Genomic DNA, 26,744 nt, shown 5'->3' with positions numbered 1-26,744 from the left:
TACACCAGGAAGTCGTCTTGAAGGTAACAGCAGGAAAGAGAAATGTCTATGCACCCCACCCTCACCAGTGTAGAACTTACATCCTTGCAGGAGAAGTAGAAAGCCAGTTCCAATAAGAGAATACTGACTAGGGGTGACTTGGGGTGATGTTGTATCGTAGGGAATGGTGAAGGCAAGACTTTGTAGCTGGCAACGAAAAACCTCTATAGAAAGTGTCCTGAAAACATACATACAAGTAACATTACACAGACTGAACAGGTTATATTTAGGAATATATATATATACTTTATATATTTAGCATTATATATACATATATGCATATATACGTGTAATATACACATACATATCTACATATGTACATACATACATATGGGGCGTGCATGAAATAACAGTGAAAAAAAGAGGCCATGACTTTGAAGGAAGGGTGGGTCTATAGCAAGATTTGGAGGAAAGAAAGGGAAAGGAGACATTTTAATTAAGCTATAATCTCAAAAAATACAAAAGAAAAAAAAGAGTTACCTTAGCTCAGATCCACTGGGACAAAAATCTAGAGGTCTGTGGCTGAGAGAAAAGCAAAAGGAAGGATGTTCTGATGGAGTTTATAATATTCTAGAAGCAGAAGGCAGCTAAGTCAGACTTAGGGGTTTAGCGGGGTTTAGCGACAAAAGGTTATGAGCAGAGGCCACCACCCAACTCTACAGGGCCTCGAAGGCCAAGGTGGCGTGCCCTTTGGCTTAATCCTAGCATCTGTGGAGGGTGCTAGGATAAACAGTTCTAGGGTCTGATTTACAGGGGGTGGGGTGGAAGTGGAGCTGAACAGGTGCAGGAAGGTGGGAGGAGGGTGCCGCCTCTGTACAGGGCTTTTGTTCTCTGTCCCGTGTTTTCAGTTAGAACATTTTAGGGCTTATGAGCCAGTTATGTGATGACATGATCACAGTATTGAAAAGCAGACTCAGCTCCTTACCTCAGATTGCCATTCGAGAGGAAATTCAGTGTGTACAGAATGCCAGTTGGTGTATTTGGGGTCCTGTGGCCACTGTCAAAATCTGAAATGTTTTTCTAAAGCATCACAGTAACAAATCACTTTCACCATTTAGAGTGTTCGAATCCTCTCAAACCAATTACCTGCATATCAAACACCCTCACCAGAATTGATCTAATCTGAATGCCGCTTCCTAAACAAACTAGTTAGTTAAGTCTGCTCACGTTAGAAGCACATGTTAGATTTTGCATATTACTGATATTTTGTGAACAGAGGAATAAGAGCTTGACACGTGTATTTGAAACGAAGTAATATAGGAGGAAATTACAACCAAATATTAACAGTGATTATCTTTGATGACTGACATGTGGCTTGTTTCTCTGCTCATTTCTGCTTCCCCCCTCCAAATTCTTCCATTCCAGGAAACACTTTTGAAGATCCAAACTTGCTTTTTAAAGTTTAGTGTGGCTAGACAGTGGTTATTGTTACTCTTTAGGGCTCATAATGAGAGGATGTAACAAGTTGTGTGCCTGCTTGGGAAAGTTGTTCTGAGACCTTGCAACCGTCCTAGACAGCTGTCGGACAAACTTTAATGTCTTTGGTTTTTCTTTTTTAAAAACAGATTTGCCAGAAGCTACCAAGATGTTTAAACATGCTTATGGATGCCTTTAAAGAGGACAAGATAGTCTTCCCTAGCGATGAAAAGTAAGCCAACCAAGATGCTTGCTCTCACTCGGGTAACCACCATGGCAGACTAGATGAGAACTCTGTATTGGCCTTCCTTCTCTCTGGATTTCATGCCAGTTCTAGGACGTGGGTGCTAGATCTGGAGCAGGGTTGCTACACATTTTAGGATCTGCTGTTCACCCCTGTCCATGTCAATGCTTTCTCCAGTCCAGTATTTTCTCTGACATCGTAAAGATGTATCTTTATGAGCCCTGTGAATGGCTGCTAGGGTCAAGCCTATCAGTCTATGGGGGTTCCCTGACTGTATGGGGGTGTTTCTGACTGTATGGGGGATCCCTAGCTGTAAGGGGTATTCCTGACTGTTTGGGGGATCCCTGACTATGGGGGAATCCCCGGCTGTAGAGGGGGTCCCTGACTAAATGGAACACCCCTGACTGTATGGGGGGATCTTCAACTTCACGGGGGTCCCTGACTGCTAGCTCTTATTCCCCATGTAGCCCAAACATAGGTAATACCAGCCAGTAGACCCAGCAATAGATATAATGATTAGAAATAATTTAAGAATGCTTCCAAATAGGCAGCTGTTAGTACACCCTTGTTCCTATTTCGGCACCCGAGGGAAGCTAGCATTCTGAGCAGTAACCTCCAGTGATGGATTTGGAAGAATATGGAAGCATATGAGCAAGCCCCGAGAGAGGAAGTCTTTCTGCACACCTGCGACATTTGTATTGCCAAACTGGGCTGCCCAGGTGGTAAATCACACCTGGGACTGACATCCACACCCTACTTTTATGGGGAGGAATAATTTAATTGATACAAGAAGGTCCCAGGTTCTGTGGCAGATTTTGTTATTTTTGAGTTATCTTGTTTTGTAGACTTAAAAAAAATTATTTCAATCTTATGTGTGGGTGCTTTGTGCACCATGCCTGTACAACACCCAAGGAGGCCAGAAGAGGACGCCAGGCCCCCTGGGACTGGAGTTACTGTTGTGAGCTGTTACGGGCGTCAGCTGGAAGAAGCCAGTGCTCTTCTCCACGGGGCTATCTCCTGTCTTGTAGACTTTTAATTAAAATACTCCAGGCATTACACAATGAAGTATAATAAAGAAAAAGATAAGGTCTACTAATGCCATGCAAATCCATTATTTCAATGTGTATTTTCTTCAGTATTATTAAAGTCCACATAGAAGTGAATTAATTATTAATTCAATTCAATAGTGTGAGCAAGTCAAACAGAGGGAAACATGGACAGAGATAAAGCAGTAACCAGGTGAAGTTTTGCACACAAAATGCTGTGACTACTTGGAAGGAAGACTTTATTTCTTGTGCTTTTGGTAAATGTCAGTGTGGCTAACATGGTAACTTAAGAGCTCAGGTTGAATGCTTAAACTGGGTGCTCTTCTCCCATCTGCTCCCAGTGTGAAGTTCCTGTCCTCCCCGCTTCTCATCTTGCATGGAGAAGACGACAGGACAGTGCCTCTGGAGTATGGAAAGCAGGTAACGCGAGAGTTCTGCCAGTTCTCCATCTGGCTGGCCTTCAATCAGAGGTTAAAGGTCTCTGACATTGTAGGGGATGCTCTGCACTCCCAGAGTCCTGCTCCCCGATCTATACAGTGTCAGTGACCTTGGCTGCTTAGTCTGGAGGAGTTCTGGGGTGGGGTGAACTTCTGTGGCTAAGTGGGACACTGTGTTACCTCTAACAAACTGTGCTGGAGTAGGACCTTTGGGCCTTTGTAGCAAGGGTGGGAGAAAGAATGGGTTCATCAGTATTTTCTATTAGTCATAGGCATTCTGGTCCTCAGCTATAGAAACAGTCAGTGGAGGACCTCGGGGGACCCTAGGGTCTGACTTGATGAGAGACTCCCCAAGTTCCTTTCTCTTTCGGGAAGTCAGACTTAAAGATCTGCGGCTGGGTCTCACCGCCTTCTACTAGATCTATGGCTGGGTCTCACTGCCTTTGACTAGATCTATGGCTGGGTCTCACCGCCGTTGACTAGATCTATGGCTGGGTCTCACTGCCTTTGACTAGACCTGCGGCTGGGTCTCACCGCCTTTGACTAGATCTATGACTGGGTCTCACAGCCTTTGACTAGACCAGCGGCTGAGTCTCACTGCCTTTGACTAGACCTGCAGCTGGGTCTCACCGCCTTTGACTAGACCAGTGGCTGAGTCTCACAGCCTTTGACTAGACCTGCAGCTGGGTCTCACCGCCTTTGACTAGACCTGCGGCTGGGTCTCACCGGTGGCCTTTGACTCAGTCCTTGCTTCTCTCACAGCTCTATGAAATTGCACGTGGTGCCTACAGGAACAAAGAGAGGGTCAAGATGGTGGTCTTCCCTCCAGGCTTCCATCACAACCTTCTTTGTAAGAGCCCCTTGCTACTGAGGAGTGTGAGGTGAGAGCCACTCTTGCTAACTGTGACTGAATTAGCTGTGCTGCAATGGCAGCTATCAGGGCAGGGCTGAGTTATTCATTCCAAATGTGAGCTGACCTAAGCCCTCTTTCTGCAGAGACTTCCTGAGCCAGCAGTGGGCATGAGGGCCGGGAGGAGCAGGAGTCTCCAGAGAAGATGTGGTACAAACGTCACCTGAGCTGTGGTTTCTTTATGCAAAACTGCACTGGGCTACTGGGATGAGCCGAAGTCCTTGGTGCTTCCACAGGCCACCTGCCGTTTAAATAAAGAAGCTGTACGGAATGTTCTTTAGTTCATGCATCGTTGTCTGACTTGAGAATCAGTCAAATCCTCAATGTGGAGAGTCAGAATTTAATACACTCTGATATCATCTATAAATGTCTACTTTGGGGAATCTATGCATATCATGGATCAGCTATAAATGTCCACAATGGGGATATCTGTGAGTAAGGTGTTTGCTAGTATGAATGTATGAATGGCAGTGCCTGCAGAGATGGGATGAGAAGGGACTAATTAGGAACCAGAAGTTGTTTCTTACCAGACACTGAACCCGTGAGCCTCCTGAACTTGGCCTTCGCTCATCTTCAGAACTGTGAGCCTAACTTTAGGACATTTGTTAGTTATCTAGATTAGCACCTTCTGTTATCACAGCTTGAAGGGACCCAGACAGCATCCTGGAGCTTGAACTCCGATGGTACTGAAACTATTTTACCATGGTTCCTTTAGATGCCAGTACACATTTCTGAGCAGTTTCCCAGCAATCCTAGCAGGCTGCTGACTGACAACTGGAAGTCAACATTTTATTGTTCAGCTTCAATACGGCCATACAGTTCCTTTCCCATTGCCAGCGGCACTTAACTAATTATTTAATAACAAAACAGAATCAACAAAGCTATAAAAATATTCAAGTTCAACAAGAAGTTACTCCTTTCCGAGAGGTATTCTACCACCACTACTCCCCATTGATGCCCCTGCTAGACTCGTTGGAGAGGGAAATCTTCAGATCCGAAGGCTCCATGTTCCAGATGTCCTTGGCATATTCCTTAATTGTCCGGTCGCTGGAGAACTTCCCTGAGGCAGCTATGTTTTTGAGCACCATTGTGTTCCAGGCTTTCTGATTCTGTGAATAACATAAACACATATAGTCCAGGGTCTGTGTGCCTGGCACACTTTGACAAACATTAGGCCAAACACACTTCACAGAGGAACACACAGGAACCAACTAGAATGACTTGTAATTGCATTTGCTCTGCTGACAGTTGGCTAGAGCAGACTACACTTTCTTCATGCTCAGAGTGTATGTCCCTTAGGGATAAAAAAGTGTTTTTCATTTTAAGGTAAACCATGGACATGGCATGGTGGTGGATGCTTGTAATCCCAGCCCTTAAGAGGCTCAGGCAAGAAGATCTCAAGCTCAAACCCAGCCTGGGCTGCATAGAGAGAGACTCCATCTCTCAAGAGAGAGTGAGGGAGAGAGGAAGAGAGGATGAGAAAGCAAGCGAGTGAGAGAGAGCAACAGTATGAACATGGGGAGAGAAAGGGGGGGGAGTGAGAGGGGTAGGGAGAAGGGTAAAGGGGACAGAAAGGACAGAAAGGGGAGAGGGACAGGAAGAAGGGACAGAGATGAGGGAGGAGAGAGGGAGGGAGAGAGAGAGGGAGAGAAGAAGAAGAAGAAGAAGAAGAAGAAGAAGAAGAAGAAGAAGAGAGAGAGAGAGAGAGAGAGAGAGAGAGAGAGAGAGAGAGAGAGAGAGAATGAAAATCTATGGATGGGAATTCTCTAATTGGCAATCCTTCTAGGGTTCCAGTGTTTTAGCATGTAAGACATATTTTCCATGCGCTATTATAAATGGAAAAACACTAGGAGGAGAGCTGACTTGCTAGTTAAGAGCACAGCACCTGTTACTCCTTTAGAGGACCTGAGTTCAGTTCCCAGCACCCCTGTTGAGTAACTGCCTGTAACTCCAGCTCCCAGGGATCCAACTACCTCTCCTGGCCTCCATGGGCACCTGCACACACTTGGCATCCACTCACATAGACACACATAAATAAAATAAAACTAATCTTAAAAAAATAAACAACTTCTCTTCCACCTAAAGGGGTGAGAAGGGACTAATGATCACTATCTATGAGAGGACATTCCAAGAGGTTTAGCCTAAGACTCAAGCAGTTTGAAAACCAGTGAACATTAGCTTGGCTTGCCCATTTAGCTTCCCTTGTTCTTCTGGAAGGCCTATGTCCCATTAGGTTGGTTCTAAATCCCTACAACTCCACTGGGGCTCAAAACAGGGTGAACTAAGGTTTTATTCTCAATCAAAAATATTTCAAAATTTTATTTTTTTTGGTAAAAGCATATAAAATATATTTAACTTATTTTTTAAAGATCTCTGTGAGTTTATTGGAAGTTATTCAAATTTAAAAAAATAAAAAAATTAAACTATCATCAGACCCTAAGCTATGCCAAAATGAAGCAAATGAAGCCAAAATGACAGCTCACTCAGGCGTAGAGACTTCTACACAAAAATAAAAACAAGCCGGGAGGTGGTGGCTCACACCTTTACTCCCAGCACCTGAGAGGCAGTGGCAGGCGGGTCTTTGTGAGTTCAAAGTCAGCCTGGTCTACAGAGTGAGTTCCCCAGTACTATGCAAAGACACTCTGTCTTGAAAAACCAAAATACAAAAATAAAAACAACCATTGAAATGGATAGCGGGCGTCTTAGCCGTGTGGGTCACGTTTACTAACGCTCAGCAACACAGTTACCGTCAAGAGCGGAGAGCTGCAATCTGCACTAGGGATCAGGCAGGAGTGAACGAAATGTGGCGCTCCCAGTGGACAGTCTCTGGATCTGGGCTTAACTCTGACAGAAGATCCTCTGTGTCTAACCATCCTTGACCTCAGTCCCTCGTTCTCACTCATGATTTCCTTCCCTCTTCCAACTGACTTCTGTTTCTCCAGGTAGCTGTTCTCTTTCCCCTGAGTTCCTAGAGTTGCATGGGCTTTTTTTCCCTCCATGTTCAGGAAGTGGTCAGTGAGTTACTTTGTGCCAGCACCGCTGCACTGTTCACAGCCACTGACTTGAACTTGGGTCTATGCTCTGTTAGGAGATTCATCCGACTCAACCTAAAGGCTGAGGGCTGGCTGCAAGGCAGCATAGGCTTTCTGGGGTCTCATCCTACAAGCCCAGAGGGCTGTCTAGGGTGACTATGTGCTACTTGGCCTATCACCTGCCCTGAGAAAGGATGTCTGTGAAGCCCACCTGGAGCCTCAGCTCAGAGACTGCTCCTCAGGTACCCTTCCGTGCTTTTCAAGACACGCCTGCAGGGTTATTTGACTGCATAACTGCACGTGGAGGCTTATTCATGGCTCTAGGTTCTGCTTAGAATCACCTAGAACCCTCTCTTCTTTCTGTACTTCACATTCTAGCAATCTGGCCCCAAGACTGGTCTGAGATTCTTTATTTTTCAGTTTTCAGAGAATACCAGGTCGATTCTTATCCAACTAAATTGTGGCTTGGTCTTGTAATAATCTTGACAAGTGTTTTAAATACGATTGGCATATTCTATCCATTGCTGTGGACGCAGGGTGAGTTGTCACCTGTATTTTGAACCAGCAGCCTTGGTGACTGTGCTGTATAGTTCTGGTTAAGAAACCTGGGGTCACAGGCTGCGTGAGGGAAGAGGGGCCAAGCTCGGCAAGGGGAGGCCCCTCACACCTCTGAGGCCTGTATCCTGAGCTTCCGGGATAGGCCTGCAACATGGTAGGTGCTCAATGAATACAAATCCCTGGTGATTTTCTTTTTAAACTAGAGTAATGAAAAAACTACAGCTGTTGTCAAAATCTCAAATTCCAACATCTGGAATAGCCCTCCCAGTGTGCCTTGCAAACTGGAAAAAGTACAGATTTTGACCTCGGCATCCGCAGAGTTCTCTCACCCACGCGATCCCCTCTTTTCTCTCGGTAGTGTGGGAGGAAGCTGTCAAACTCAGAGCCCTGTGTGTGCTAGGCAGGTGCTCCACGGAGCTTCCCTAGCTTTGACTGGTCAGTGGGGCTCTGTTATTTAGAGTTCAAAAAAAGGAATCCATTAATGAACCGTAGCAACCCACTTAAAACCCACCACATACTCACCATATACAGTTGGCTGACTTTTTCTTGACACTTGACATAGGCTTCGTAGTCCGCAAAGACTTTAAATCTGTGTTTGTTTTTTGTATGTGTGAGGTTGGAAGAAAAACAGAATAAATTCATGACCTGAGAGTCCACTTTAAACCCTTACTTGCTGACTGTTCAAGCATGCCTGTCTTACAAACAAGAATAGTCACTGTTTCGTGGTTCCCATATGTAAAAATGTCATCATGTGTATGTGTGTGAGAGATGACTGCATCAGTGGAAAGAGAAAAAGAAATAAGATTTGAGTTTTCTCCTCAACACTTAACTATTTGTGGCGGATGCCCCGCCCCCAAGCTTATGGTAGCTAATCGGATCACAGGTCTGTGCCAAATTCTGTTGCATGGGTTGTTGCTACTTTGATAAGTTTTTGTCCCCTTTTCATGCGTCAAGTCAGACCATATAGGAACCCACCTGTCATGATAGAACAGCATGTTGACGATGTCTTTGAAGAGCTCAGGCTGAGCGGGAGAGAAGAAGCCATTGTCAATTTGGTCAATGGCCAGCTTCAGTTCCGGAAGGGCCTCATAATATTCTTTGGCTTTATACCTGTAGCAAAGGGTGGGAGGATGAGGAAAGAAAAGGGTGTATCAGTGCATGTGATGAGCGACACACCATACGCCTCATTCGCTGTCAGATACACAGAAACACCAGCATTTACACACATGGCTGTAGATTTCAACACGGGTATAATTCTAGATCCTAATTTATCCCCTCCCAACTGGTTTGTTCCTTATAATCAAAGCATTAAGAACAGGAGATAGTGGAAATTCTAGCCTAATCTGATAGAATAAAGTTGATTGTAAGTAGACTATGGCTCTCAATAGCATGGTGTGAGTGGAGCTAGTTGCTTTCTTTGGACCCGTAAAGCTTTTGGATTCATAAAACTTGATGCCACTGAGGGAGACTTACTTCTAAGGGTCAGAAGGTATATTTACCATCCTCTGGATTTCCTGAAGCTCCTTTGGGTTCTTGCTTAAACTCGGGTTAATAAACCCAACTACATATTAAATGAGAACAAGCACTGTGAGGCACATCTCTCTCTACGCTCTGCCATGGTTTGGTCCATCATCAGGAGACCTTTAAAGGAGCACCAGGTACTGATTTAACTTACTGACAAAAACATTCAAGTAAATAGGCTTCCTCTTTTGATAAAAGTAAAAAAAATCAGGATAGGAAGCTGGGAGGCTGACTGAACCACTGTGGCTGGTAACCATAGCAACTTACTCGCGCGTCTGTCCTGAGCATCCTTTAGTTATACTGGCTGGGTAACTAAGGCTAGCTGTGGCAAGGAGGGCCTGCCTCCTCATGGGAGATGTACTGTCTCTACATCTCATGAGATCAAGCCTTAGTGGGATGCCAACATGAGCGAGCAGAAAGCCCTTGGAGATAATATCCCTTCCTGGCGGTGCCCTCCTCAACAAAGGGGAGCAACTCTCTCACCCTTTCTTGTCCAAAGCGGCCACATCATCTACCCTCATGCCAAAGATGAACAGGTTCTCCTCCCCGGCTTCCTCTGCCATTTCCACGTTGGCCCCGTCCATAGTCCCAATGGTCAGGGCCCCGTTGAGCATGAACTTCATGTTGCCCGTCCCAGAGGCTTCCGTGCCTGCAGTGGAAATCTGTTCCGACAGATCTGTGGCTGGAATGACTGTAAGCGGGCCAGGTCAATATGGTGATTCTGTCTCTCTGGGTCCTTAATTTTATGTGAACACTGATCTAGCTGGCCTGTGGTGGACAGTGAGCATGTGTACATCCTGGTACCCCGTCAGTATAGGAAGGATAGAGCTCACTTTCTCCTTGACCCAGGCAGCTACTGTGCCCTTATGTACCTGTGTGCTTACTACTCTTTCTTGGTCTACAAACTTTAGGAGTGTCTACCAGCCCTGAGCTATAAGCTGGACATTATCTTTCTCTCTTTCCATCTCCCCATTTTTATTTCTTCTGCTTTATACAACATACTGCAACCTCTATTTCTTAGCCCATACAATTCCTAGATCTTTCCTTAACTCTTCTTTTCGCAAGGGACTGAATTGTTCCATGTCTTCCCTTGCTCCTTGCACTAACACTGCAGTAGAGGTGTTTTGTGCTTGGGACTAGACATTCAAGCTCTTTCTCCTTCAGCCTCACGTGCACCCAAATCAGATCTGCCTGAACCTCCAAGCCCCTTCGTCACAGTGGTCAAGCCCGAGGCTGCCTTATTTGAGAGTTTATTTGTAGATTAGATTTGTACTCATTTGTATTTTTAGGAGCCTGGCTCCTTTCTCTTTATGCAGAGGCATTTAAAGCAGTGACCCCACAGGCCCCCAAAATACCACAAAGAGAAAGTTGACTTTTACTTTCCTCAATCTGGGAAGTAGGTGAACACGCAGTTGGCACTGGCTAGTGGATGGTTTCTCGGCCGGTGACGAATCGTGAATAAAGAAAGGTCCCAGTGGTTAAAAAAGGGACACTGGCTTCCTGCCTGCTTGTCCCTGTGTGGGAACTCTGTGCCAGACTCTGCAGCGCACATCTAAGCCTCGTGCTTCGGCAGCGTCATGTCTGTCCTCATTTGCCGTTCCATGAACAAATGACAGCCCTTCCTGCCATGCAGTGATGAGAATCATCCGAGAGACGGGGAGCTTCTGCTCTCTTGCAAAACCTGGGCTGGCAGCTTAAGACCTTTTTTCCCTTTGGCAGAGGACCATGGCCAAGTTTCAGCATCTCTACCATGGCCAGGCTCTCCAGTTGTAGGAACCGGGCACTTGCAAATGTGACTGTGTGACAGCAATCTCATGGGTCACTCCGGTCACCTTAGAATGTTGCTAGCTTCCTAGAGTCAGCTGCCCCATCTCTACCCTGAGCAAGCCCAGATTTTGTCCCTTGCCTCCTCCGTGCTTGGCAAGGAAGACATTACCTTTCTCGGCAAGAGATACTCTGTAATTCTCCAAGAAGATGACTTTCAACTTGCTGCCGACCACGGGGTCATTGTTCACCACTTCTGCCACGGAGGTGATCAGCTTTATGATCATTTTGGCCATGTGATATCCCGGGGCAGCCTTGGGAAAGAACAGCAGTATGTGGAGACACGGTCTGATGGATGAAGAAAGCAAGCCGCGAGAGACTCGAGCCCTTAGGCCCCGCTGAAACTCAGCCAACTTACTTTGCCACCGATTATGACTGTCCTTGGCACAAATACCTTCTTAGGGTCTTTCTTGATGCCTTCAAATGATGGAGATATTTACGGATGAATGGTGTCTGCTGTGCAGGCACAGGGACCCACCTCGAGACTGCTGCTTCCACCCCCGAGGGGGACTATGGGGGACAGGGAGGGGGCAGGGGGGCTCCAGGGAAACTCATGATTGTACATGGTGATTACATGCATGACGGGGGGGGCAGGGGGCTCCAGGGAAACTCACGATTGTACATGGTGATCACGTGCAGGACGGGGGGGGGCAGGGGGGCTTCAGGGAAACTCACGATTGTGCATGGTGATCACGTGCAGGACGGGGGGGGGCAGGGGGCTCCAGGAAAATTCACGATTGTACATGGTGATCACATGCAGGATGGGGGGGGCAGGGGGCTCCAGGGAAACTCACGATTGTACATGGTGATCACATGCAGGATGGGGGGGGCAGGGGGCTCCAGGGAAACTCACGATTGTACATGGTGATCACGTGCAGGATGGGGGGGGCAGGGGGCTCCAGGGAAACTCACGATTGTACATGGTGATCACGTGCAGACAGTTGAGAAGCTGCCTCTTGTACTCGTGGATCCGTTTCACATGAACGTCAAACATGGAGGATGGGTTGATCTTCACCTTGTACTTGTTTTCCAGGAACTGGGAGAACTTCATCTTATTCTCCTGTGGAGAGTGGACAGGCCAGAGCTCTCTCAGACAGAAACCATGGCTGTCTGCTGGAGCCCCCACCCTCAGCTCTGAGGTGAGGGCAGAGAGATCCTCGCCTGGCAGGCGGTCTCACCTGCTTCACTTTGGCTATCTCCCGGAGGAAGATGTCGTCACTCACGAAGCTGTGCAGCTTCGTTAGCTGGCTCAGGTCTTTCACGTAGTCCTCTCCGATTTTCTATCAATTTAAAGGAAAAGGCGATACAGATAATATCTTAATGTGAGACGGTAATCACGCCCACCACAGCGGTTTTTGCCAGTGTAGGTAAGTGGCTCTCATGCCAGCGGTCCACACGATGGCCTGTTTCCCTCACAAAAGAAGGTAGACCGTCTATGTGGGGAGAACTTTAAATATAAGAACTTCACATACAAAGATGACTGAGAGCCCAGGTTCTGTTACGTTTCTGACCTTGGTTATCCCTGTTCCATCTGTGAGTCACGTGGACACTGTTGGTCATCATATCTATGCAAATCTGTGCAGCCCTTGTTCACATTAGAGGAATTTCAAGGGGGGGGGGCTGAGGGGAAGACTCGGTGGTTAAGAGCAGCCCCTACTGCTCTTGCAAGGGACCCGAGTTTGGTTGCTAGCATCCATACGGGGCGAGGGGCTCGCAATGGGCTGTAATGTCAGCTTTAGGAGACACGACACCCTATACTGGCCTGTAGGGGTGCCTGCATCACAGGTGTATACTCTTCACATAAACAGAACTAAAAATAAAATCAAATGAATGAATAAAGATGGTCCTGCACAAAAGCATGAACCACGTATTCAGAAGCCAGCCCCCCACAGGTAGGATGGGTGACATCCCTGTGCCCTCACTTGCCCACCCCACCTCCCCCAGCCTCCCCCTCAGCACCTCCTTCTACCTCTGCAATCAGGTCAGCCAGCCCCGGGTTGCAGAGTAAGAGCCAGCGCCTCGGGGTGATCCCGTTGGTCTTATTCTGGAACTTGTCTGGTTCTAGCTCACTGAAGTCCTTGAATCTGCAGATGGAAGAGACAAACTGCTGGCTTGGGCTGAAATGGGCAGCAGAATCCTGCTGGTTGGGTAGAGTTCAGAGGTGCGCTCACGAAGTCAAGGGGAGGGGCGGGGAGGACTTGGCAGCAGCTAAGGCTGTCATTTTAAACATTTGAAATAGAAGAGATTCATTTGCAATTCAAATCAATTGCCCCAAATCTAGCCACCTCCATCTGACTTCCTGGCTGTGACAGATAGACCAAGTTTTTCAGCAGAATAGTTCACGGTTGCTCTTACTTCTAGAATTAGGGTGGTACAGAGAAAGTATTTTTGTCTTTCTTTTTAAGGAAACAACTATCTACAAGACAATACTTGAAAACATTTCCCAGGCCCCTTCTCATCTGGAAGCTCAACCGGTGATTAGCACCATCGCATCCATGGATCTGGGTTAGACCTGCAGTCCCACGATGGTCCGTCACTCACACTTGGGTCTTGACGATGTCCGAGTGGATCTTTGCGACGCCGTTCACCGCATGGCAGCCCACGATGCACAGATGGGCCATGTTGATCCTTTTGCCCCCTTCCTCTTCGATTAGAGACATCCTCCGCATGCGGTCGATGTCTTTAGGAAACAAGGCCACGATTCTCTAGCCAAAGAAAGACACAGAGCTTGCTGGCCACTTGGGTTTTAAAGTGGTCCAGCCTCTCATGCCCCCAAGCAAAATCTCTGCCGGAGGGAGAAGATACAGAGAGCAGAGCTGGTGGTTGTGGAGATGCCAGCCCTGCATTTTACACCTGCAAACGCACGGTTTAACAGAGCCCCACTCAGACTTGAGGGCTTCCATCAATGACTGAAGGCACCAAGTCCGCGTTTAGGAAGGGAGAACTCTGTGGTGACCCTGGGCACGTTACAGCCGTGTTCTCCTGAGAGGTAAGCATCTCTTGAAACGACTTACATCTAAATGCTTCTGATTGATCTCATAAATGATCTGCAGGTGTCGAGGCAGCAGCTTCTCCACCAGTTCCACCGGCCAGCGCTCCAGGGCCTCCGGGAGCACTGTGTGGTTGGTATAGGCAAAGGTTTTCTTGGTGATCTCCCAGGCCTGCAAGAGGAGAGGGTCGGTTTCTGTACCTTCAATGCACATTCCCACAGCACGTCTCGGTGCCCACCCTGTGCCATAGGTGTTTCTGTGCACAGTCAGGAACACTCAATTTCTTGGAGACCTCAAATGGTTCAGGTAACAGAATTATACTTTATTTTTTCAGGGAAAGAAAAAGCTTTTTATAAGACTATAATAAGAAGAAATTAGCATTCTGATCAACTCTCTCCATGATCACTACATGGCTTTTATTTATTAAATATTAAATAGTCAAAGTTGGGGATTAAAACTTTAAGTAAACACACAGCAGGTTTAAAATTCTGCATTTTAAAAGTATATTAAAAATGTTCCCAAGCTGGGGACGTGGCTCAGTTATTAACACTCTGGCTACTCAAGCATGAGAACCGGTGTTTGAACCCCAGCATTCACAGGAAACAACAAGAGCATGGGAAGGCAGAGGCAGGAGGATCCCTGGGTTCACTGAACAACCTCCTAGCCTATTTGATGAGTCCCAGCCTAATGTGAGACTTTGTCTCAAAAAATAAGGTGAACGATGCTGTAGACTATTATTTTAAAGTATGTTACATTTGTTTATGCTGTGAAACATTTAACAATGTAAAGAAGTGCTGCTTTTGTTTACTCTGCATTTGTTTAACTCTGTGAAGCTGAGATTCTTCCTGTCTAAAATACCTGATGGTCTAATAAAGGGCTCAACGGCCAATAATGAGGCAGAAGAGAGGATAGGCAGGACTGGCAGGCAGAGAGGATAAATAGAAGGAAAAACCTGGAAAAGGGGAGAGCACGAAAGATCACGAAGCGAGCAAAGGGGCCAGCAACCCAGCCACACAGCCAACCATGGAGAAAGAAGTAAAAAAAGGTATACAGAAGCAGAGAAAGGTAAAAGCCTAGAGGCAAAAGGGAGTTGGAATAATTTAAGTTAGAAAAGCTGGCTAGAAACAAGCCAAGCTAATGTCTGGCATTTGTAAGAAAGAATATGCCTCCATGAGTGATTTATTTGGGAGCTGGGTGGTGGGGCCCCCAAAAGAGCTAAGAGTGAAAAGAGTAAAGAGCACAAAACAGCAACAGGATGACCCTGGAGAGACAACACCCAAGCTGTCCCTTAGCCTGGACAGGCAATCACAACCACCCCACCCCATACACATACAAATGCTGACTCCCAACGCTGTCTTCTCGCCTAGAAACAAAATACGTTCATAAATCTGTAATGCAGCTACTGGCCTGCCTCCTGCTGTGCTGGTAGCTGGTTAGTTTGTAGTTTGGAGACACGCTGGTAAGGGGCAAACCATACCCTTCAACTGTGGAACTCCAGCAACAGAAGCTTACTTTGAACAGAAGAAACAAAAGAGCTTTTCAGGAGCCCCTCAACCCAGATATTCTGAAAGGTTTAAGAATAAAGATGCCAGACCTTGGACCAGGGCAGTTTTTCAATATCCACAAAAATTCTCATCAGCTCAGGGATGGCGAGCGCAGGGTGTGTGTCGTTCAGCTGGATGGCTACCTGAGTAGAGACAAGACATCAGTGTGAAGGTGAATGACGGCCCAGGGTCTGGCTTCCTGTCCTCACCAACATCTGGAGGCAGTGCTAAGGGTCCCGTGATATGGGGTCACATATCAGATATCCTGCATACCAGATATTTACATTGTAATTCATAATAGTAGCAAAATCAAGTTATGGAGTAGCACCAAAATAATATTAAGGATAGGGGTCACCATAACATGAGGAACTGTATTAAAGGGGCGCAGCATCATGAAGGTTGAGAACCACCTGAACAAAACTCCCGCTTCCTAGGAAACATCTGAATGAAACATGGACTCTGCCTGCCCAACTTTCTGACCACTGGGAGAGGGTAACTGATGGAAGTCCTCCGTGGTGGGCCTCGCCTATGGCTGCAGTCTGATCATTCACCTGATCTGGGAAGGCGTCGAACACGGTTCCCACACCATCCTTGGAGCCAAACTTGGAGGCCTTGAAACGTCGGATGACATCCTGCAGGGTCGCGGCCACCACAAAGTACTCCTGCTTCAGCCTCAGCTCCTTCCCTTCAAAAAACTTCAAGGCAGGGAAACCGAGTCAGAGTGGGTCGCAGTGGAGCTGTGACCAAAATGTGACCAGTCTCCACTGCCTAGGGGACATTAGGGCACCGAGAGGACTCTTGGGAAGGTGTTCAGATAGAAGATAAAGAGGTTGGGGAAGACAACAGGAACATTTTGTTATTGTTAAATAAACTTGATATAGTTTTCTTTAAGGGTCTTTTTTGTTTTGTTTTGTTTTTAATTTGATGCCTGTTCCCAGGAGGTCTGAAAGAATGTATACTACAAGAAACAGTGAACCAACCCAGAACTGAAAGATAAGAACCTAGAAACAATGACCTTCGTGGGAGGCCCTCTGAACGATGGGGAGTGACAGGAACTGACATTTGGCAGACAGCAAGCAGAGAGCCCAGCGAGGACGATGGTGAGAGAATTGGGGAGGGGGGCACATGTATGTGATGGGGGAATGGATTTGAGAATACGAAGCTTATGCTTGTCTTCAGTAGTGTGTGTGTGTGTGGGGGGGATGTCAAGCAAACACTTATGGGCATGGACAAATCATAAAGTAGTAATAACTTCATGGAAATGGATGACCGCTTGCCTTTCCAAACATGTCCTTCCAAACGTTTATGTTTGATAAATATAGAAGAAATTGCATTTAGTAAGTAAACTTGTCTGGGATAATATTAACAATGAGATTTTCTAGATGGTACTTACATTTTTTTTAAAAAAAATTCTTTGTTTTATATGATTTCATTTTTTTCTAATGGTACAATTTACAATGAAGGAATTACTGTAAAAATAATAAAAAAAACACCATGACTCTGCCTACTTATGATAAAATCAAGCATCTATTAATCTAGAGAACTGTTCAAGTCCTAACAATGAAACTATTAATTAAACATAATCTTTGTCTTTATTAGTGGGGAGATGGAAGTGAGAACAATTTCTTTAAAAATTTTAATGTGCCGTATTTTGGAAATCTGGATAGTCTAGTAATTCTTTATTTGAGTCCTAAAGATGAGTCAGGATTTGTGAGATAAACACAGTCAGAGTGGTTCTCGGAGGTGCTCGATGGGGGTGGGGGGAGCATGGTAGTCAGTTCAGTGCCCCAGGACCCTTGCTGCTGGGCAAGGTACCCGGAGAGGAGTCAGAGCACCGCAACCGATTTGGGAGGATGTCAGGCATCCTCCCACTGTGTCCACCCTGCGTGTGATCAGAAGCCTCTCATGGCCTAAGCAGGGCACACAGCTCACTAGGGGCAGTGTGAGAAAAGCAGCAAGATTCTTGGAATAAAGGCTGAAGTCAGGACATGGACTATGGTCCTATTTAGGAAGAAAAATGAATTTGTTCTTTATAACCATAGCACAAAAAAATGATGTTTTGATCCCATTCTGAAAAAATAAAGCAATACCAAGAGAGTATCCTGAGGGCTACTTTAACCCAAAAGTCCTTTTTTCTTTTCTTTTTTTAAATCTCAAACTAACTTAACACACCAATCTGATTACTATAGATGAGTATTTCCAGGTCAAGTCAGGTTTGGTTCTCACAGAAGGTAGCCCCTTCCAGTTACCAGGCCTGGCGTTGGCTGGCAGGAGACTGCAGACTTGGAAAATTCTTATTCTGCCCAACAAAGGCAACAATTTTTTTGCACTCGGGCTTAGTGACTTTTCTGAAATGTGCAACAGCTCCGTGTCTTTTTCACAAAGGAAAAAAGACATGTCATTAGGTTCCTGAAAATGTTGCAGCAAATCCATCTACTCCTTCCACCCCTCTCAGAGTCCATGGTTCATCACCAAGTCAACATCCAGCTTAAACTGCATCCTGGTCCCCAGAGTCCCTGGTCTCTACCACCGCTGGGAAACAGTACTAATCTGGTTGCATCTGAAATTACTTTCAGGAAGAATCATTACATCTACAAGACATGATTTTAACCATAAAGAAGTGGGAGTTACAGATGCATAAATCAACCAAAAATCTGCGGTGGTCACTGCAGATCCAGTTCCATACACCAAACACATGCTAAGTTGTTACGCTGGTCACACTGGTAGACATATGTAATCCCGGTCCTAGCAGGCAAAGGCAAGAGGACCCTAGAGAGTTCAAGCCTAGACTAGTTTACTTAGAGAGCTCCAGGCCATCCAGGGCGAGATAAGAGACCCCGTAACACACACACACACACACACGCATGCACACACACCCACACTGGACCTGGGGAGAAGACGCAATGGGTAAAGCACTTGAGAGAATCTGAGGACCTGAGTGTTTGTAAAACTCAGAATGTTTGTAAAACTGGGAGTGGAGGGAGTAGTCTGTGGTCCCGCTGCTTGAGAGGTAGATGGAGAATCCCCAGAAGCTCAAGGGATAGCCAGGTACACAGAGCAGTGGGCAAAAACAAAAGAGGGGAAAAGCCCGTCTCAAAAAAGAAGGCATGACTAACATCCAAGGTTATTCTCTGGCCTCTACATATGTGTCATACTTCATACATGCTTGTACATACACAGACAGACAGATCCAGCCTCTAGAATAGCATTAGGATAACCTGATATAAGAAAAGCTTAAGGACCCAAGCTAGTGACGGAAAAGGTAGGCATTGTCACCATGACCTCCCTGAGCCTGGGGACAGAAATCCAGAAAGAGTCAGATGAGTGTGGGAGGAGCCCAGGAAGGGAACACCCCCAATTCTAACTTTACCAATGAAGCCCCCATCTAGAAACAAAACCAGGCTTCTTAGCATTTCACTCATCTTTTATATCTAGGTTCTGTTTTGAAATGGGGCTGGAGAGATGGCTCAGTGGTTAAGAGCACTGCCTGCTCTTCCAAAGGTCCTGAGTTCAATTCCCAGCAACCACATAGTAGCTTACAACCATCTGTAATGAGGTCTGGTGCCCTCTTGAGGAAAAGACCTGGTCAGTCATCCTCATCAACTTAGACCCAATATGGACAAGTTCAATAGAATCACCACATACGGGTTGCCCATGCATGCTTCAGCATTGCCAGGGCATAAATTTCAATTCAGTTTTTTTTTTTCTGTTCTGAAATACACCTATGGACCTTCTCAGTTTATGGAGCCACTAATCAAAGCAAAGCATCAAGTTTCATCTTAGAAACTGCACAACTTTGTCTTCCTTACTTGATTGGGAGGGGAAAGTGACAGATGGGATGGAGCTTATTCTGCACACGGTTTCACAGGTTACTAGGGAGGCTCTGGGAAGTGACCTGTCTAAGCTGGCCCTGTGTCACTCACATTGTCGTTGGGGTAGAGCACTCTGGAGATATTCTCGGCCAGGTTCCGGTCCAGTACAGCCTGAATGTAGTCTCCAACATTAACTGAAAGAAATGAAGAAAAACCATCAATAGACAAGACAGCCAGTGTTGGAGCAAGTATCTTGATCTCATCTCATGTGCGGCCATGGACAATTCCTAAGATTTCTAAAAATCTAAAAGGGTTTCAATAAACTTTTAACAGTGGTCTTCCTAGGAGAATTCAAGGCCAGACAGTGAAGCTTAGCTTTAAAAAATTACTTCCTATATTTGCAGCAAAAAATACCAGTTTAGCCAGGCATGGTGGTGCATGCCTTTAATCCCAGCACTCGGGAAGCAGAGATAGGTGGATCTCTGTGTGTTCAAGCCCAGCCTGGTCTACAGAGCAAGTTCCGACTAGCCAGGGCTACCTAGTAACACCCTGTCTCCAAAAACAAATAAGCAAACAAACAAGTGAATAAATGATAAAAAGCCTTCTTGGTCACTGAAGATTAAAGATCAGGAACTCAAGGCTTTTTTCTCAACTTCAGACATCAATACGCAGTATACACAAAGAAAGCAGAGACCCGGCCGTACGTACAGTCTTGGAGGTTGAAGTCATTTGGCGCTCGAGCTGACCAGAGGCGCATGGTGTTCACAGTGTTGTTCATGTACCCGGGTACAGGGGTGTCATAGGGCAGAGCCAGGACCACCTGCAGGATTAAACATCAAGGTGGGGTGATGGAAGCTGAACAGTGTCTGCGGGCTGCAGTGAAACCCTATTCCTGACGGGTCACATGCCCACATTGTGTAAGTTAGACTCGAGAAGTCTCAGGACTAAAGGGGGAGCATTGGAAGTCAGGGGCTGCCGATCCCTCGTAGCATTTCTATGCTCAATTCCTTTGTGCTCCTTGCCCTGAAGGAGGAACATTGTGTTCTGGGGAAATCTTTCTGCACACTATCAAGATGAGACTTTGACAAGGCACTTTCTGACTCGTTTAATAAAGAGATGAATGACCAATAGCTAGGCAGGAAGAGCTTAGGCAGGACTTTTGGGAGAAAAGAGGAAATCAGGGAGATGTCTCTAGGCCCATGAGAGCCACCAGTGAGACATCGAGAGAGCTGAACATACAGAATGAAAGAGGGATAAAAGTCACAGGGCAGATCGTAGATTAACAGAAACAGGTTAAGTTTTATGAATTAGTTGGGAACAAACCTAAGCTAAAGGCCAAGCTTTCACAATTTCATAAAGTCTCTGTGTCATTATTTGGGAGTTGGTGGTCCTGATGAGAAAGTACTGCCACAGCACTGGAACAAACTGCTGTGGTTTTTAGTGGTAGAAAAGGATTTAGGATAATTAACCATGGTGTATAAGCAAATAAATGCACATGAACGTGACCTACTGAAGGGCAGCAGCAGTCAGGGCAGGCTCTGGGTAGGTCACTCAATGATCTGATGTCAAATACGCTAAAATTCAACAGAACGGGAAAGCAATGGAGCTACCTCACACGAGGCATTTAAAATGCCGTGCTAGCCAGATTTTCTGATGTTGTGAAAAGCTGTTTTAGTGGCTTCTGTCATGATCTGCCGAGTCAGGTGATAATTAGCTGAGCTTGGTTCAAGACGCCAGCTTTGGAAAATCTAGCCCCATCTTTGTGACAGCTAATTCAGACAGATGGATGGTGAAGGGAACTGTTTCACAGGACATTTAAAATTCATATGAAAAATGACCTGTTTATTAATAATACATCTCATCAGAGCCATGGTTCAAGGAGGGAGATTGGCAGGATGATTGCATGGAAGGATATGATTCATCATTTAGGCCAGCCCATTCACTGGGACCTTGATGGGATAAATCACCCTTACTTGAAGATCTTTCACGAAGAAGTGAAGGTCACCAATCAGGAGGTGTCATTAATAGACTGGAAATGACTCTGGGTTTAAACAGGAATTGCCCTCTGCTCCTCCCAGCGTTACAGAGGCAGGCTAAGGATCATCCAGCTTGGATCTCCTTTCAGGGGCTTCAGAGAGAACTTGTCCCCTCATAGCTCACCCCAAGGCTGTGTGTCACTTCTGGGATGCACCAACATGTCCAGAGACTACAGAGTTTCCCACAGGTATGTTTTACTTGCTCAGCAAAGGACCACTCACTCAAAGCAGCGCTGAGGCTGACACTCTCCTGCGAACCCTTCCTGCCCTTTGTCCTTCACAGGTGACACCCCGTACCATGAAGACCCCCCACTTCTTCCTGCTTCTCCCCCCCCCCATCTTTCCTCGTTTGGCTCCCACACATCACCAGCACAGCTAATTCTCTCCGGTATCCGCTTCCCCCATGGGCCTGAGTTACACAACAGCGAGCAAACAGCTCCGCTTGTTGGAAGCCATTCCCTGTATGCTCAGAGCGTGTCTGGCCTCGTGCGCTCTGACCTCACCAGTCACAAATGTGGGGCTGATCCAGGCGATGACTCTCTCACCCATAGAGTCCTGCAGGTCTTCAGCCAACTCTGTCTATCATCTCTGGCCCACAACCTTGCTTCTCTAGACATAGACACAAGTACCTTGTGATTGAATGTCTGGATTCGCCATGAAACTATCCAAAGGTGCTTTGTGAAAACAAACCTGCCCAGCCGCAGGCCCTCCAGCACAAACAGAACACTTCTGGGATTGATTGTATAAGCTGCAGAATTTTGGATAGATTGGAAGCTAATGAAGTTGCAGGCACCAAACTCTATGCCATGTACTAGTTTAATACAAACAAGTGTGCCGTTTCTTAGAGTGGATTACCTGGTCTGTTTATAGTTCACACGGCAGCATTTGTGACCAAGTGCAGCTTAGACTGTGGCCAGACATGGAAAGCAAAATGAAGCAGGACCTTACCTTTAAGTCTAAGTACTGGTCTACACCCTACATCATTTCACTGGTTCGGTCCTCACCTGTCACTTGGTGTACCACGTAAGTTCACATTCAGATGGGAACATTTTAAGTCTTATTTTTCTGAACTTTGACTATCTCTCTAAGGATTAGTAAAATAAACCAGTAGTTTAAAAAAGAAATCAGCTATAAGTCAGGCATGCTGAAATGTGCTAAGACATCTGACATAGAAGGGCATTATTTAGTTGTTTCTGAAGAATGACTAAGATAAGCATCTTGAGACCACTTTTATTTAGCAAATATATCAAGAGAAGCTGTGCTGATTGGACAAGGCAGCCCAATAGGGAGTAGGGTCATTCACCAGAAAATATGACGACAGAGAATCACAAATGCCAAAGGACTAGCTATAATCTGCCAACTGGGCCATATGCAGATTGAATGGTGGGACAATGACTCATTCCAGAGGAAATGACCTTGAAGAAACAGCAGCAGCACTTTTTCAGAAGTGATCATGGATCACAGATCCGTCACTGTACAGGAACTGTGCCGTGGGCTGAAGCCGTGATCATCTTTGAAGACTACCGTACTAAAATGTACAGTGATGGGCTGAGCAAAAGCTTTGAAACTGACTCTACTTTGGTATCAACAGTGTTTATAAAACCAGAGAACTAAACATCCAGGGAGCTATCAGCTAGGTACTACCAAGTTGATTAATATCTGATCAAGCTGATTGCAAAATGACCCTGTCAATCAGTTAACCTTGGGCAAGGCACTTCCTCCTGTCCTCAGAGCCCTTATCTCCCAGAGGAACGGCAGCACAAAGAGGACACGCATGTTTATTTACACAACTTCACTCCGCTATTTGATACACAAGACACCACTCTTTTTCTTTCTTTTTTTGTAGGGGCAGTGGTTGAAACAGGGTTTCTCAACATAGCCCTGGCTACTGTGGAACTCTGCGTAGTTCAGGCTGGCCTCAAACTCACAGAGATCCACTGCCTCTGCCTCCCGAGTGCTAGGATTAAAGGCGTGCGCCACTGTGTCTGATCAATACTTCATTCTTGATACTGTGTAGCGCTACACCCTGCTCAGTGCAATGTCCCCTGTGCTGTAATGCTTGTCACAAGAACACCGGATTACCTGGGTGTCCACCCACTTGGTCCCAGTCTGGGTGTGCTCTACTCTTCCGTAGAAATGCACGGGCAGCATGAATTCGGGGCGCGCCTTCTCCCAGGGGTTCCCATGGCGGAGCCAGTCATCTGCCTCCTCCACCTAGAAAGGAGACACGGTCCCAGCCCATCAGTTAGAGGACAACACACGAGATCTTTGACAGAAGCTCAAGAGTGCTGCTTTGGAAAGGAAGTCCTCTGGGTCTTCCTACCTCATTTCATCTTTGCGCCTGTCTCATATCCTAAGACAATGACAGCGCTCACCGACAATGACGGGTTTCATGCATACTATTGTATTTAATTCTCACAGCAACGCTAAAGGAGGGAGCCACGGATTTCCATCTTTTCAGAGATGAGGAAATACGACAGTTCAAGGCCACATAGAAGGAAGATGACAGCGCCTGACAGACTTGTTTTGTGATTCAGAGCCCATGACTTCACATCTGGGGATGTCCTCTAGAAAGGCTAACGGCTGAGTTTCTGGACCACATGGTCCAACGTGAAGCTTTCAGTCAAGATTCTGGTGCCTGGAATGCACAGAATGAGCTAGGAAATGCTCCTTAGAGACCTCTCTCTTACTAACGCTCATTTCATCACAGGCAGAGAGAATTTTGTAGTCTTCGCTGCTCACTTTAATCCTTATGGAACTTTGACTTGGTAACAAACTTTGCATTATGACTTGAAGATGCCCTATACTAAAAAGTAAGGAATTAATTTTGACAATTTCAACTTCCACAGCACTTATGTTACTCTATAACAAACTGTTCCCAAAAAAAAAAAAATGAAAACCAGATTTCCTATTTAGGGAGTTCAGGACATCAAACTAATTTTGGTTTATGTAGCAATCAAGAAGAGTAGAACAATAACACCGCTGTACCAAGGGGTATAGTTGAATTAATTAATTAATTAAATGCACTTAATAAACTATGTATTTGTGGAGTTTTTCAGCTGATAAGAAGCTTGCAGGTAAAGTGCTTGCTGGGCAAGTTTGAGAGCCTTGGTTTGGATCCCTAGCACCCACTACAAACAGACACATGGGGTGAACACCTGTAACCCTAGCACTGAGGGGAGGGTATGAAGACAATGGATCCAGGATTGGCTATTTAGCCAAACTAGCCAAATCACTGAGCTACAGGTTCACGGAGACCCTGTTTCAAAAAATAAGGTCAGACTTGTCGGTGGTGGCACACGCCTTTAATCCCAGTACTTGGGACTCTGTGAGTTCAAAGCCAGCCTGGTCTACAGAGTAAATTCCGGAATAGCAAGAACTACATAGAAAGCCTGTCTCGAAAAACAAAAACAAGCAAACAAAACAATAACAAAAAAATAAGGTCGAGAGGGATGCAGGAAGACACATCAACCTCTGGCCTCCACATGTATATGCACAGATATAGACATAGAATAAATAAATAAGCAGATGGGTGGGTAGATGGAGAGCCTGGTCAGTGTGAACGGGGTGTTCCCCTTTCTACACTGGTCTGTTGTTGAACACCACAGAAGGGACGGACGGCAAGAGGGAGATGTGGCAACGAGGACTTTCCTATAGGAAGTCATGAGCTTGGGAGAACGGAAGCCACGTTTCTGCTGAGAAAAGTGTCTCCATCACAGGCTCCTTTGTCCTCAAGGAGCAGAAATGCCCAGGGGACAGGATGGCGCCTCATACCCATTCCTTCCCTACTCTCATTCTGTGCGGCCTTTGTGCTTTGTGAGTAGTCAGCTGACCACTTACGTGTTGGCTTCATCTGCCCCGCCCCCAAAAGGCTGTTTTTGTTTCCTGTGGCTAACACTTTTTGTAAGGAGCCATGTTTGTTTGCTGATTTCAGTCCGAGTCCCTTGCTGAATCAGAAAGGAATCAGTGAACAGCTTTCTCAGGATAGTTTCTAAGGTGGGCTGAAAGGTAGGGATTTCACAGTCACAGGCTCATCACCGCAGATCGGAGGAGGAGCCACATGTGCGGTGGGAAGGGCAAAACTCGTCTTGACTTCCATTTCTTCCTGCCAATTAGATTCTCCTGTAGCCGCAGGGATCTCTGGGAGCACTAATCACTGAGGTATATGAACATGCGGAGAGGGTGGGAGATGAGCTTTGTTTGATCCTTGCATTCAAATAGGTTTGAGGACCGTCCAGAGGCTCCGGCAGGAGGCTGGGGGTGCTGATTCACGGCAACTGTGGCTCCTGAGAGTGAAACTAGCTGGCTTCGAGCCTGGGCATCTCCCCGGAGGGATGACCCAGTAGAGTCAAGTGGAGCCAGCCGCGAAGCAGAGGTCAGCTCTGGCACCGCACTGGCGACAGGGTTCCAAGAAACACTTTCTGCCTCAAATGTGGGGCACAGAGGATGAACTCGTGAACAAATGCCAAGAGAGTCTCTGCTTATTGAGAACACACATAACTGAAAGACATTTCTGGGGAGCCCCGGTAATTCAGTAAGAATGACTAGAGGCTCGCCAGGCAGCGGAAACCAGGAGACTGGCTGTCAAGGCTTGGCACAGGTTCTAAGTGGAGACTAAGTCAGTCCTTCCTGCCAGCACCTTTGCTGTCAGCTGTCCTTCTAGGAGACGCTGTTTAATGGTATTCTCTTCTTCCTCCTGACAGCCAAGTGCCTTCATGAGGGACTATCATGATCAGGTTCCAGGGTTCCCGTGAGAATTTGTGACAAGTCCAGAATTTTAACCACATAATTACTTTCCTCAGTTCAGTCAACACATTTCTCTGCAAATGTTCTTTGAACAGACCCAAAAGTTAAAAGTTGATCAGTCTTTAAAAATGTTCCCAGCTGGTGACCTCTCATCAGTATCGGCTATATCTGCTGTAGGGGGAGGGAAGCTGGGGTGCAGGGGAGCAGGGACCAGGGTGCAGGAACGCGACCATAGCATAATCTGAGGGACTGCAGACTTCCTGGCATTTTTTTCACGGAAATGGTTTTGTTTTATGACGTGACATATTTTACATTTGCCCTTTACGAGCCCATCTTGAGAAATAACGTAGCCGGAGAGTAGAACTATATATCCTCTGAATCCGCTTGTAAGACACAATTAAAGAAGCGATGATGTCTAATGGGGTTAACTTTGGAATTAGCAGAAGCTATTGGTCTCTTTTTCTCTCCCTCCCTCTTCTACTCCCCTCTCTATCTCTGCTCCCCCACCCTCCCTCTCTGGACAGGGTCTCAGGTAGTGCAGGCTAGCCTTTTAACTTGGTAAGTAGTGGAGGATGATCTTGGGTCTTCT

The 26,744-nt window shown here is 46.2% G+C and overlaps 2 protein-coding genes across 3 annotated transcripts in view; one reads left to right on the top strand and one right to left on the bottom strand.

The window, feature by feature from the left end:
* Abhd12b (abhydrolase domain containing 12B) overlaps positions 1 to 4,341 on the top strand; it is a 28,499-nt gene extending 24,158 nt beyond the window's left edge. For both annotated transcript variants that reach the window (XM_057783130.1, XM_057783129.1), the window contains 4 exons: positions 1,605 to 1,687; positions 3,087 to 3,165; positions 3,945 to 4,063; positions 4,179 to 4,341. In XM_057783130.1, the coding sequence (XP_057639113.1) occupies positions 1,605 to 1,687; positions 3,087 to 3,165; positions 3,945 to 4,063; positions 4,179 to 4,206 (309 nt within the window). In that variant the 3' untranslated portion in view covers positions 4,207 to 4,341. The remainder of the gene's footprint in view (positions 1 to 1,604; positions 1,688 to 3,086; positions 3,166 to 3,944; positions 4,064 to 4,178) is intronic.
* A 531-nt stretch (positions 4,342 to 4,872) lies between these two features.
* Positions 4,873 to 26,744, bottom strand: part of Pygl (glycogen phosphorylase L) — a 34,894-nt gene continuing 13,022 nt past the window's right edge. The window contains exons 5-20 of the mRNA XM_057783097.1: positions 23,492 to 23,623; positions 20,082 to 20,193; positions 19,485 to 19,567; positions 16,113 to 16,256; positions 15,612 to 15,704; positions 14,042 to 14,188; positions 13,569 to 13,732; positions 12,997 to 13,111; positions 12,206 to 12,307; positions 11,940 to 12,087; positions 11,386 to 11,444; positions 11,140 to 11,281; positions 9,687 to 9,894; positions 8,658 to 8,792; positions 8,205 to 8,271; positions 4,873 to 5,201 (exon numbers count right to left, since the gene is read on the bottom strand). Of these exons, the coding sequence (XP_057639080.1) occupies positions 5,034 to 5,201; positions 8,205 to 8,271; positions 8,658 to 8,792; positions 9,687 to 9,894; positions 11,140 to 11,281; positions 11,386 to 11,444; positions 11,940 to 12,087; positions 12,206 to 12,307; positions 12,997 to 13,111; positions 13,569 to 13,732; positions 14,042 to 14,188; positions 15,612 to 15,704; positions 16,113 to 16,256; positions 19,485 to 19,567; positions 20,082 to 20,193; positions 23,492 to 23,623 (2,019 nt within the window). The 3' untranslated portion in view covers positions 4,873 to 5,033. The remainder of the gene's footprint in view (positions 5,202 to 8,204; positions 8,272 to 8,657; positions 8,793 to 9,686; positions 9,895 to 11,139; positions 11,282 to 11,385; positions 11,445 to 11,939; positions 12,088 to 12,205; positions 12,308 to 12,996; positions 13,112 to 13,568; positions 13,733 to 14,041; positions 14,189 to 15,611; positions 15,705 to 16,112; positions 16,257 to 19,484; positions 19,568 to 20,081; positions 20,194 to 23,491; positions 23,624 to 26,744) is intronic.

The sequence above is a fragment of the Chionomys nivalis genome, chromosome 10, assembly GCF_950005125.1.
Source record: "Chionomys nivalis chromosome 10, mChiNiv1.1, whole genome shotgun sequence".
Lineage (NCBI taxonomy): Eukaryota > Metazoa > Chordata > Mammalia > Rodentia > Cricetidae > Chionomys > Chionomys nivalis.
This window is presented reverse-complemented; position numbering and strand designations above follow the sequence as displayed.